The sequence below is a fragment of the Pezoporus occidentalis genome, unplaced genomic scaffold (genome assembly GCF_034315485.1).
Source record: "Pezoporus occidentalis ecotype Australia unplaced genomic scaffold, CSIRO_AGI_Poc_V1 ctg86, whole genome shotgun sequence".
In the NCBI taxonomy this organism is placed as follows: domain Eukaryota; kingdom Metazoa; phylum Chordata; class Aves; order Psittaciformes; family Psittacidae; genus Pezoporus; species Pezoporus occidentalis.
In genome coordinates, this window is record NW_026916220.1 from 4,202,140 (window position 1) to 4,215,548 (window position 13,409).

At 38.3% G+C, this 13,409-nt stretch overlaps 1 protein-coding gene across 1 annotated transcript in view; it reads left to right on the top strand.

Annotated features, from left to right (window-relative positions):
• The window catches only part of BDP1 (B double prime 1, subunit of RNA polymerase III transcription initiation factor IIIB), a 49,751-nt gene that overhangs the window by 13,843 nt on the left and 22,499 nt on the right, over positions 1-13,409 (top strand). The window contains exons 11-23 of the mRNA XM_062604473.1: positions 252-432; positions 1,438-1,597; positions 3,230-3,306; positions 3,765-3,909; positions 4,077-4,153; positions 4,704-4,875; positions 5,275-5,357; positions 6,228-6,459; positions 6,935-7,104; positions 7,771-7,987; positions 8,475-8,659; positions 9,835-10,033; positions 12,850-12,965. Coding sequence (XP_062460457.1) covers positions 252-432; positions 1,438-1,597; positions 3,230-3,306; positions 3,765-3,909; positions 4,077-4,153; positions 4,704-4,875; positions 5,275-5,357; positions 6,228-6,459; positions 6,935-7,104; positions 7,771-7,987; positions 8,475-8,659; positions 9,835-10,033; positions 12,850-12,965 — 2,014 coding nt within the window. The remainder of the gene's footprint in view (positions 1-251; positions 433-1,437; positions 1,598-3,229; positions 3,307-3,764; positions 3,910-4,076; positions 4,154-4,703; positions 4,876-5,274; positions 5,358-6,227; positions 6,460-6,934; positions 7,105-7,770; positions 7,988-8,474; positions 8,660-9,834; positions 10,034-12,849; positions 12,966-13,409) is intronic.

Here is a 13,409-nt window from a genome sequence, read left to right on the forward strand (position 1 = left end):
AACAAATAAGAACTTGAGTTTTGATCAATGTTGGGAGGTTGTGGAGCAATGCCTTTCAAAATCAGCTTTCATGCTAAGTCTAAACATACTTTATTTTAGCTGAGAACAGTTCTCTTAAATCTTAATACTTAAGCATTTTCTGCTGGAATTTTTTTCTCTTAAAGTAACTCTTGCTTTGTTGTAGCTAGGATTTGAGAATTGGAATTGTAAGATTTGCCCAGAATGTCCAAATTGGTTTAATTATTATTCAGTAGCAGAAAAAAGTGTGGTATGTGATGCAAACGAAGATGATCATGCTACCTGTAGAGAAGAACTGAACAATGTTACAGAAGGAAAACAAGATGAGACTGCTGTTACAGAGGAAGAGGGATCAGAGTCCTGTTTACCAGTGGATGACGTAATGGAGAGAGAAAGTGATGTCAACTTACGCAGGTAATGTTTAAAATCTTGGGTGATGTTTTAAAATCTTAAAGCTTAGGCAAAATAAGAATAGTTCAGAGTTTTAATATTGGTTTTATTCATGCTTATCGTCATTCTAGCTGGCACAGAATGGGCAGGGTTTTTTTGTTTTTGAGGGCTATTCTTGGGGTTTTGTAAACTGTTTTTACTTTACACTTTCAGTGTTCCCTGATGGGCTGCCCTTGTAAAATTGATTTACGTTAATACTAAAATCCCATCCAAAACTGCTTCACTTTTTTGTGTGTTCATGGAGGCTATTGGCTTATCCTAACTCCTAATATTTCTTTCAAAGTGCTCCTTGGTAATGTTGCTAAGTAATATTGCTATACACTTGGAATTTATGTCTGTTTGTAATAACATGGTTCTTGTAGGAAAAGTATGTTGCTTGGATTTTATTGTTGCAGAACGTGGGGGGGGGGGGGGGCAAGCTTTTGATTTCAATTTCGGGCATTCTCTTACTAGAAGGAGTAATGTTTATTCACTTGGTGAATGTTTATTAAGCTTATTATATACGGAAGTGGTAAATCCTAAAAAGTCATTATGAAGCTGTTACTGCTGCTTCAGAATTTAATGTGTCAGTTGTTGTATTTAGCTGTGTTGTACTATTTGTTATTTCATGCAGATTCCCAGAAAATTTTATGTGCTTTAATACTTGATTGGAATCATTCAAAGGGACAGATGTGTCTTTGAACTCAATATAGATTGTTACAGAAAATCAGAAAAAAAAGTTTCTACATACAGTTTATATTAAAGTCTGTTCTAATAATCAGATGGGATTTTAACATCTTGTAATAGTACTACAAAAGTTATTTTAAAGCTCATATCCTGGAAATATTACAAAAATTTTGCATATATTCTGAAACACGTTATTAATGTCAAATTTATGTAATTTTTATGCAACCTGACCGATTCGTAAAGAATAATGCTTTTTTAATTAAAATACACTAATACGGTTTTGTGTGCTTTTATTGACTTCAGCTTTGAAGATAGCAATGATGTTACACTAGAAATGGAACCTGCTAAACTGAGAACCCTAGATACTAGGGATGATGTATCACAAGAAAGCCAGATTTCAGACTTGCCAGTTTCAAAGATCAGAAGCAAAGAAGGACAATCTGAAGAAACTACAGAAACAAAGGTATGTATCTCCTTTATTTTTTTTTAATGTAGTTTTTACTTCTTAAGCAATTCGTCTCAACCATTAAAGTGTTTTTGTAAGTCAAAGTTGGTTTTTTATATTATTTTTGACTGGTTTAGTGATGGTTTTACCACTAGGCAGAAAAAGGCAATAAGTGTGAGAACATCACCAAAATTCAAATGCTACCAATTTGGTTGGCTTCACTGGGTTATCTGCTGCACTGCATTTATTCAGAGAGTATCTGTGCATGCTTGGCTTATCTCATAGACAATTTAAACAGCTGAATAGTTTAATTACTCACAAGTGAAGCAATATAATAACAGTAAAACTTCAGAGCAAGTTTTACCTTACGCTTACTAGCACAGGGTTGTGAACTGTTTTGAGAAGGTTGAGCTGTTGAGTTGTTCATGCTACATCAGGATGGAAACCTGTGTAAACTTGTCCACTGGTACTGGCTGCCTTGAGGTGTTTCAGAAAAGATCTAGGAAACCAGACCAAGACTGAATGATCTTTGTTTGAGTACGGTCTAATCAGGTTCAACAGTTTAGGAACCTTCTGAAATTGCATCTGGCATCTTTTCAAGTCCTTGATGCACCTCCTGCTTGTGAGTTTGTCTAGCTGCTTTACTGCATAAATCTGTACCTTTGTGGTGAATTGAATGCTAAAGTTCATTCCTTTAATTATTAATTTAAAAATTTGTTCTTTGGATCGTTTTAAGATGATGGCTTGTAGTTTGATAGAACTATACTTTCATTGTGCCATTTCTGTTCATGTTTATGATGTTCCTGGTTATCTTTTCCAATCTGTTTTTGTTTATAATGCCACATACGCATCTCTCATGATCTGGATGATGAAGCAGGGCATACCGCCAACAAATTTGCAGATTATACAGAACTGGGAGTAGTTGCTGATACACCAGAAGGTTGTGCTGCCATCCAGAAGGACACAGAGAGGCTGGAGAAATGGGCTGACAGGAATCTCACAAAGTTTAACAAGGAGAAGTGCAAAGTCTGCACCTGGGGAGGAACAACCCCAGGCACCAGGACATGCTGGGGGCCACCCAGATGAAAAGCAGCAGGGTAGAGAAGAAACCCAGGAGCCCAGGTGCACACCAAATTGAACATAAACCAGAAATGTGTCCTGGCTGCAAAGAAGACTAATGTCATCTCTCCTGTGATGAAAGGCTGAAAGAGTGGTGATAATTCAGCCTGGAGATGGAGAAGGCTCAGGGGGATCTCTTCAATAGCTATGTAAAAACCTAAATGGAGGGTGCAGAGAGGATGGAGCTGGGCTCTTTCAGTGGTGCGCAGTGACAGGACCAGAGGCAGTGGGCACAAACTGGAACACAAGAGGATCCTTCTGAACATCAGAAAATACCTTTCCACTGTAATTGAGCACTGGCACAGTTACCCAGAGAGACTGTGGAGTCTCCATCTTTGGCAATAATCAAAAGGCATTTGGGCAGGGTATTGGGCAGCCAGCTGTAGATGGCCCTATGTGAGCAAATGATGTCCGGAGGACCCTGCAGACCTTAGCCATTTTGTGAATCTTGTTCTTGTTTCTGCTTTTTTTTACATTACAGAAAAGAGCCTACATTTATCAGTTCCTTTCTGTATTTTTTTTTTTATTCAGAACAAAGATGTGTATGACTTACATAGACAAGATGAAGAGCAGAGTACATCAGAAAGCCATTCTCAATCTGAAATCATGTAGGTAAAATCATTTTTCCTTGAATTTACTTGTGCTTAACCTGCATTTACTTAATTTGGATACAGTTCTAATTGACCATAGTATGCTGGACTAGATGGTAGATCATGATAACTTTTTAGTAGCAATGCTTTGGCCGAGATTTAAAATTTTATGTGAGAATGAGAAGGAGAACTTAAGTAAGCTTAGAAAAAAGCTAACCTCTCTGTAACAACGACAGTAAAGCTTCCTTCAAATATTTTAAAGTAGATTCCACTGAAAGCCAGCAGAGTTTATTTGACAGTCTTTGCATTAAGCAGTAGCATATCTTCTAATATCAAAAAGATGTAGTGTAATTGTTTTAAGGTTATTGCTGCATTACCCATACAGTCTGTGGTCTTCTTGAAGTACATCTTGGATCATATAAAACTTCAAGCTTCTCTTTGGTAATAATATGTATCACCTTTTTTCATATCATAAGGAAAACTGAAATGCTAGCAGGCATAAGGTGCTTGCAAAGACCTAAACCCAGTTTAGTGAGATCATCTGTAAGGAGAGAAGCAGCAACACAGAAGAAAATGGAGGCCAAGACTTCCTCTCCAAACCTTGTGAATGCTGATGAAAAGGTCAGAAGGAGGAACGTTGCTTAATATGCTATGCTCTTGATGCTGTGTCTGTTTTCGTCAGTGCTGGTACGGTGGACCAGCTACAGTCTAATAAGTAGTATTCTGAGAACTGCTTCTGAAGCATCTGTACACTTGTCCAAGAGTAATGTTCCTTGCCTCAATTTCAGTGCTCTGAGGAAGGCAGTAGAGGAAACAGAAATGAAGCCACAGAAGTAGAGAACACAGCTTTGGATACTGAGTCTGAGTAAGTATTGAGATTGCTTTTCCAGTCTTCCACAATGAACTGACCATAATTGTTGATTTATTCTACATAGTGCTTTTAAAAAAAGGCAATAATAATTGTGAAGTTTTAATGTAAGTCTTAAATTTGACTTCAGAATTTTGTTGGATGGTATCAAGTGGTACTATGGTAGAAGGCTTGTGCTTATTTTTTTGGGAAGTTGAGGAAATCATTACTTTAGGAAGTACCAACTTCATAAGGAGCCTTTGCCTTCCTCCCAGCCTCAGTTGCCAGATAATAGCTCTGCTTCTGACACTTGCAAAAACACCTACGGTATGCAGTCTAGTTAGATTCCTCCCCTGTGTGATAACTTTATATTTTTTTAATAAACTGAGTTTCCACACTCTGTAAGACTAAAGAAAGTTTGGTTCTCTTGTGAGGAGACTTGCATAAGTTTGTGCAAATCCTTCCAAAGACAACCCAGTTACACTAAAGAAAGCTGTGCAAGTCATTGAATATTACATAGGCTTGAATATTATGGAGTAACTGTCACTGTTGTGGATCCTTTGTGCAGAGAACCTGAAAAAAATGTAATTGCAAAGGCAGTAATTGGAGGGTGTCGAAAGAGATTTAAGCCTAATATTACAAGAGCATCTGGAAAGAAAGAAGAGCCTGAAAAAGATGCAGGAAATGAGACAGTGTCTCATCTACAGCCTAAGGAGGAAACTGAAAAGGTATTTAATAGAGTAAGTTAGCTGGAGATAATGTATTGGCTAAAAAGCTGGTGGATAAAACAGCAATGTTATCTTTTTAATTTCTTTTTGTTTCCTCTGAGTATGACCAGGAATCAGCCACTTACTAACGTGCATTGACTGCATGGTACTGTTTAGAGGCCTCAGCTAAGCTGGAACTTGTCACACAAACAGTAGATGCCAATAACCTTTCAGGTCCTGCAGCAAATGCAGCTTTAGTTTGATACAGATTTTACTGCACCTTTTGGACTATGTGAAATGTACCCCTGTAATTGTCTGTGTCTGTCACAAGCAGTCCACTTTGTATCCTGTCACAGTTACCTGGTCTGTTATTTAATGCTGTACTTCACAAATGTAAGAAAGTTAATGTCTTAATGTTATATTTGTATTTAGAGCACTGACCAGAGTGATAGGTCTGATGCTACCAGTGAAGAAGCTGCAGAAAAAGGTGATAAAATCCTTGAGACAGTGCCTCAGTAAGTATGTGAAAAATGAGAAGACATGCTACTCCCCAGCAATGTATCATCCCTTTCACTTCTGAAAGTATTACATACTATTGTAATTAGAGAAGTTTCTGAAGAAACTTCAGCAATAAAACACAAATTGAGGGAAGAATGGAAATTTTTTTTTAATATGATTAAATATTTTTTAAATAAAGCTTTTAACTGAGGTTTCAATCGTGATAAATGCCGAAAAAAGTCCCGTGAAAGCTAAAACAAGTCTCTATCAGTTTCAGTGGCTAAGCACTCAAACATAAAGCATAAAAACATAGGAAGAATTTCAACATATGGGCATTTTCATGCACATGTTAGGAAGTGTTTCTTGTATTTCTTTTCCATGGAGAAGTGGCAGCTGTAGTGTAACAGGAGAAATGTTTTACAGGAGAGGTTGTTTTGAAAGGGATTAAAAAGAGGCTAGTGTGTGTCCGATATTTTTAGATTAGTAAGATTATGAAGCTATATATGTATTTTCTGAATGTTTGTGATTTTTTTAACCCTTCATTAAATTAGGTCCATCTGCCTCTAGACAGATAGGAATATAAGAAGAGCCATTATGTCAGAAAAAGGGCTGTCTGGTGTGGTATCCTGTCTCTAATGGGAAAAGCCAAAGAACAGGGCAAAGATAAGTTTAAACTTGTCAGGTACTTTCTCAGTCTCTAGCAGATACACTTCTAAATTTATTGTTTCATGAAGTTGATAATGCATAGCTCTGTTTTAGATTTAAAAAAAAGAAAACCAAAACAAAAAAAAACAAAAAAAAAAACGAGAAAAAAACCACCCACTTCTCCAAGACTTCTTTCACTTCAATATGTGGTATGTAATTATGGATCTAACATATTTTTCCAGATCTAATGAAACAGCTGGTTTACAACAAGATGGCAAACAGAGTGTGCTGAAACCAGCATCTCTAAAGAGAGGCAGATTGCAAAGACCAAAACCAAATCTAGGAAGAAGTGTTGCAAGACAAAAAGACCTGACAGCTGAAAAAGCTCCTGAAGAGGAGAAAACTAAAAGTGGAGAATTAGAAAAAGGTGTGATACACCATAAGGATGAAAACAATGATCCATGCCTTGAAAATGTAAGTTTCCTGAGTGGTTGCCTAGGCACACTGTTTTGATAGGTCCTAGGTAGAAGCCTGTAGTGTCAAAGATCTGGGTACATACCACGCAATTTGTAAGCATAGACCTATCATGCTTTGTTTATCCTTTCAGAATAAACTGAATTGTCATAAAATTTGTTCATGATTGCACTTGGGTTGTATTTTACATGGACAGATGGATTATATTTCAGTTGGTTGTATCTGTGATACCAGATCTGAAAAGAGAAGTTCAGAGAAAAGAGCACTCTTGGGAAAGAGACCACTTCAGGTAGAAAGTTAATAGGAAAATAACAAATTTTTACTTTTAAAATGTCTAATTGGATGCCCAGGAAGCAAGAGACACAAGACTGTTTTTGTAAGAGATACTAAAATAAACTTTTTCATTTCCACTTGCTCCTCTAAAAGAGAGGCTGAGCAATCCTTTCAATCTTACGGTGAAACTTTCTCCTTTTAGGATGTGACAGGTCATGAAGACACTCAGCCAGGCAGTGCGATGTTAGATGGGGATGTTTCTACAGATTCTGAGATGAACTCAATACAGGAAAAGTCCTCTGAAACAGAAAGCTGTGAAACTGAAAAGGGATTGGCAGATACCTTGAAACAGGTTCCAGATTCCAGTACAAGGTAAGGTAATTTTTTAAATGGAGAGAAGTGGTTCATAAACCACTGATATCCCTAGGTATTCTCAACTTCAGCATTAAAACAAGTTCTATATCTATAATGAGATGTTTAATCAAGACAATACTAAACTTAAACAAACCAACCCCCAAGAGCTCAAAAGCACTAAATATGTATGCCCTTGGAGATTAATTTGATCTTTACACTGTGAGTGTGATGTTCAGTTCCTGTAGTTAACTTCTCCATGTTGGTCCTAGCAGTGCATCACTATGTGTTTATGTAAAGGGTTTATTTTTTTATTAAATTGTCCTTTAAAAAAAGGCCAAAGTAAAACCCACAACTGTGCTGTAAATCTACTGCTAAGTTTTAAACATGATTAGACAAAGTAATTTTTAAAATGTTTATACTGTCAAATCATGCATGCGGGTTTTTCTGAAATGGCATCTTTTTTTAACTTATCTTTGCTCACCTGTTTGTAAGAGACACAGGTTTTTGATGGTGTTCAGAGTACTTTTATTGGATTTTTTTTCACAATATAATTAACTTTACTGTTCCTTTAAGAAAGATAAAATTTTTTTTATACTTCTGTATTGAAGAGAAATACATACGTCATTCATGACTTGGAGAACCACCGTTGTCCTATCCCTTCAGCTGTTCTGTTTGTTTTTGTAGGGAGTCTAGTCCTCAGAAGGAAGAGGAGAAAACTGTTGTGTCATCAGTTCAGTTACTAAAGAGTCAATTCCAGAGACCAAAGCCAAATTTAAATATGGCAACTAGTAGAAAGAAAGTGCTGGATGTAAATAATACAGGTGTATCACAGGAAGATACCTACATGGAAGGAAGTTTGGTGCAGTGTGACAGTGAATGTAGCATCCTTCCTGATACAGATGTAAGGCACTTTTTTCTTTTTTCCCTTTTTTAGTTATGTTTGAACTTTTGGGTTTGTGAAATTAAATACTGATGATTTAAGCAATAGAAAGTTAATATTTTTTTGAATCAATTTTTTCAAAAGCTAAATTTTTCCACATGAAAACTATACTTTCTACTTGGTTGTGTGTGAGGAGAAAAAGATTACATCCATTCTGCATCTCTTGTTATGTGTCCAAATGTCTTTCTGACTTGAGGTGGCCTTGTAGAGTTGACAGGGAAGAAAGAAAAGTTAATAGAACATGTCAGAGAAGAAATCTAGTTTTCAGTCTATTTTGTTTTAAATAAATTTGTGTTTGTCCTGGAAAGACTAGGAAATTATTAGTGAAAAGTTAGAGGGTTTTTTCCAGGGAACACTTCAGGAGTATATAGTACTGGACTTTGTGGATATTGTAATGTCTCCTTTTGGTTTAGTTATGATACTGGTGCTTGTGTTTTACTCTTTTCAGAATGCAGGGAAACATCAAGTCCTGCAACCATTAGAACTCTTAGGAAAGGAGAAGTCTGTTGGCTCTCGTGAGGTTTCTGAGAGCCCAAGCTTTAAGTCCCCAGAGAAAATTTCAGGATCAGAGGATGGTGAACTCACGTCATGTCTACCCAAAATTAGCCAAGATGACTCAGCCACTAATGCAGAGTAAGGGCTTAGCTACTTTTGTTTCTTAACTTACACAATTAAAATATTTTAAAAGGAAATTTGCCAACTGGCAAAGAAAATTTAATAAAAATAGTGAATGAAATCTTAGTTCTCATAGATTTGACACTAGTGATACTAAAATTCCAGTTACTTCTATGCTAAACATTAAATTAGTGAGCATTCATTTTACAGCTGTTTCATCATCTGAAACACTAAATTCTCTGTAAGCAGAGAAACACTAGTTTGGTATGAGAGAAACCATGTGAAAATTGCTTTGGCTTTATAGTAGTAGGCAGACAATAAGTTAATGCCTCCAGTAAGTTGATTAATTCTGTTGTGGAAGTTGGTAGGAGACCAGTGCTTTGAAATTGTCATGGTTTAAGCCCAGGAGGTAATTTAGCACCGTGCACCTGCTTGCTCACTCCACCCGACTGTCTTCTTCCCTGGCTCCTGGAGGGATGGGGAGGAGAATTGAAAGACTGTAACTCCCATGGGTTCAGATAAGAACAGTCCAGTAACTAAGGTATAACACAAACCACTACTGCTACCACCAATAATAATAATGATAAGGGAAATAACAAGGGGGGAGAATATAAAACTAAAAGGGGAAAGGAAAATAATAAACCCAAGTGCTGCACAATACAATTGCTTGGCACATGCTGACAGATACCCAGCCCAACCTGAGTAGTGATCTGCCCTTCTGGGTAGCTCCCCCCAGCTCATATACTGGGCATGAAGTGCTGTGGTATGGAATACCCCTTTGGCTAGTTTGGTTTAGGTGTCCTGTCCCTGCTTCCTCCTGGCTTCCTGTGCCCCTCCTCACTGGCAGAGCATATGATGAAAAGTCCTTGATCAGAGTAAACACTACAGAGCAACAGCTAAGACCATTGGTGTGTTATCCGCATGTTATTTTGACTAAAGTCTAAACCACAGCACTGCAGCAGCTACTAAGAAAGGGAAAAATAGCTGCTACTAGCTGAACCCAGGACAGAAATATACAGTGAAACCAAGTTTTGTGTTTGCACCTTAAACTCAGCAGAACTTTACTTTTACATGGTTTCTTTTAAAAATTCAGTTGTGTTTTCTATTTATGTACAATGAATCTGTGATTACTAATAATGTGCTTTTGAATTAAGTTGCAGATTTTTTTTTTCTGTTTGACTTTGCACTGATAGCAAAAATAGCACTGGAGAATGTAAACAAACACCTCTTCAACCTGCCCAGTTAGTACGGCGCAGATTCCAGAGGTACAAACCAAACTTGGTAAGAGCTGTTGTAAGGAAGGAATTACAAATATCAGAAAAGAAGATGGAGAAAAATCCTGAAGCAGAGCAGTCAGTATTGCAAGAAGATGAGTCTGCCAGTACTCTCATTGTAAGTCTTAAGTGCTTTGTGTTCAAAATGATGGTTCCGAGTTGCATGTTCTATTTTTATGAAGTTAAATTAGAATATCTAAGTTGCATTCCCTGAAGCTGAGACACTATAATAGATGAAAAAAAAATCCCCAAACCCTGGTGTGTTGAGGTATTGCAGGTACTTCAACAGACACAGTGCTAGGCACTGTGAAAGGCACTGTATTAATCCTTGAAAACCGTCCAGTATGATGAAATCAGTGAAGTCTACAACTTATGCTATTACTGTCTTCTGGAATAAGATCTGATTTTGATTGGATTGCATTATAGAGAAAAGGAGTATGCCACATTTAATGTAAACACTAGAATAAAAATGTGGTTTATATTCATAGAATCAGAATAGTTAGGGTTGGAAAGGCCCTTTTAGGATCATCAAGGCCCTGCCCTCCTGCCAGGGGCACGGACACCTCACACTAAACCATGTCACGCAAGGCTCTATCCAACCTGGCCTTGAACACCACCAAGGATGGAGCACTCACAACTTCCTTGGGCAACCCATTCCAGTGCCTCACCAACTTTACAGTAAAGAACTTCCGCCTTATATTCAATCTAAACTTCCTCTGTTTAAGTTTGAACCCGTTACCCCCTGTTCTGTCACTACAGTCCCTAACAAAGAGTCCCTTCCCAGCATCCTTACAGGCCCCCTTCAGATACTGGAAGGCTATGAAGGCTCCAAGCAGCCTTCTCTTCTCCAGGCTGAACAGCCCCAACTTTCTCAGCCTGTCTTCATACAGGAGGTGCTCCAGTCTCCTGATCATCCTCGTGGCCCTTCTCTGGACTTGTTCCAACAATTCCATGTCCTTTTTATGTTGAGGACACCAGAACTGCACACAATACTCTAAGTGAGGTCTCACAAGAGCAGAGTAGAGGGGCAGGATCACCTCCTTTGACCTGCTGGTCACGCCCCTTCTGATGCAGCCTAGGATACAGTTGGCTTTCTGGGCTGCGAGCGCACATTGAAGCTGGCTCATGTGAAGTTTCTCATCTACCAACACCCCCAAGTCCTTCTCTGCAGGGCTGCTCTGAATCTCTTCTCTGCCCAGCCTGTAGCTGTGCCTGGAATTGCTCTGACCCAGGTGTAGGACCTTGCACTTGGCATGGTTAAACTTCATGAGGTTGGCATCAGCCCACCTCACAAGTGTGTCAAGGTCCCTCTGGATGGCATTCCTTCCCTCCAGCGTATCAACTGTACCACACAGCTTGGTGTCATCGGCAAATTTGCTGAGAGCACACTCAATCCCACGCTTTGCACAAGTCCAGGTAGATGACATCAACTGCTCTACCCCTGTCCATCAGTTCTGTAGCCCCATCACAGAAGGCCACCAGATTGGTCAGGCAGGATTTCCCCTTAGTGAAGCCATGCTGGCTGTCACCAGCCACCTTGTTGTTTTTCATGTGCCTTAGCATGCCTTCCAGGAGAATCTGCTCCAAGATTTTGCCAGACACAGAGGTGAGACTGACTGGTTCCTTGAGTCATCCGTTTTCCCCTTCTTGACAATGGGGGTTGTATTCCCCTTTTCCCAGTTGTCTGGAGCTTCACCTGACTGTCGTGATTTTTCATGATAACTGCAATACAGAAATATTAGCTTATCTTTCCTGTTTGGATGAATCAAATCTCTATTGAGGAATCTAGTATAGAATATCAAGCAAAGGTACAGGATATTCTTTTTCCTGGTGGTTGTTGTTTTTTTTTGTTGGCTTGCTTTTTTCTTTTTGCCTTTTTTTTTAAGTCTTACTGATTTGGTAAGCTTTGGCTTCACCACAACAGCCCTGACACTTGTCTACTTTACACAGGTAAACTGAGTCATTCATCTATACTGTGTCCCCACAGACACTTTACTAGGCACTGTAAAAGGTACTAAAATCCTTGAAAGCCGTGCTGGTATGATAAAATCTCTGTAACCCTTTTGTGGGTTGCTCATGAATCATGCCAGTGGTGTAGGCATGACTACATAAACTTACTTTAGATCTCAAACATAACTAAGCTTTCTAAGAGTGACTCCTTTTTTTTCTTTTTTGAATGGTTATAGCTGTTTTGTTCTTGCACCTGTGTAGACCTAGCTTGGAGTACTTATGTGCCATGTTCTCAGTGAGGAGTGCAAGTGCATTGCATCTGTAATTTACCTCTTAGTGCCCCAGTGTCAGCTAACCCCTAGCTGAGGTAGTTGTTTGCAGTTCAGCTTTGGCTATTCTAGACCTGTGGACCATGCATGTACATTTGCTCTGTGCTATGGAAATCTGTAGAACCACAGCAGGTCTGATGCTCTTTGATACTAATAAAGCTGTCATGGACCTGAAGTGCTGAGGGATGTGTTTGACTGGCTTATTTGTGGAATTAGTGTGGCAAATACAGAAATAAAGGTAATAAAGCCTTATGAATATGAGGTTATAGTAGCTTGTATGTGTCTGTGCTGTTCTCTGCAGTGTCCAGTTTTAAAAGGTTTTTCCATTTGCCAAAGTGTTTTGTTTCCATAGAGTTGATTGAACGCTAAATAGAGCTGTGCTAAATAGAACCCGTAATGCTTGGGTGCATATAACATTTAAGAGCCTAATTCTAGGTAGCCCACGACTAAGACTTCTGTTCATGCTTGTCTGTAAATTGAAATATGTGCTTAGGCAGATTACCCTCAATAAATAAAACGTGATTCTTTTTTGGATTCAGATTGGTAAAACAGCACAGAGGTCTGTAGTTTGTATGTTTTTATACAAGTTTGGTTTAATAACTTGCTTGATTGTCTTTTTCTTCATGCTTTTTTTTTTCCTAATTGCAAGTTAAAGGGTAAAAATGAAGCTGTATTGTGTAAAGCAGATGTATTGAGCGAAGAGGAACAGAAACAGGAAGAGGTACCTCAGGTGCCCTGTATTTCTGGAAACACATTGTGTGAACAAAACAGGTGAGGCTAGAGTGCAAAACTGCATTTGAGAAACCTCTGTCTGGTGCGTGAGATACCTTTGCGTATGTCAGTTCTTTGTTCCTTGTTATCTGTCTTTCCTCAGCATTTAATTTTCAGCACCTATAGACAGCTTCATCCCATGCTTTCAGAGCACACTTCTAGCTGAGCTGAACTGCTTGTCGTTCTTTATCTGGTACATAGTTGATTTGCATGAGCTCATAGTTTTTTTGGACCATGCTTTTCTTTCGTTTAGTTTGTATTTGCATATACAGCAATTATACATGAAACACGTAGAAATTGTGCAAAATGTGAGAGATGTGTCTTTTGTTGATTTCAGTGTGCTCTTCTATTTTACTGCTTGTTAAAATAAGCTCTTAAGCATTTATTAGGCTGCAGATACTTTAATGTTGGTATGGTTAGCAACACAACTTTTCTTGCATTACT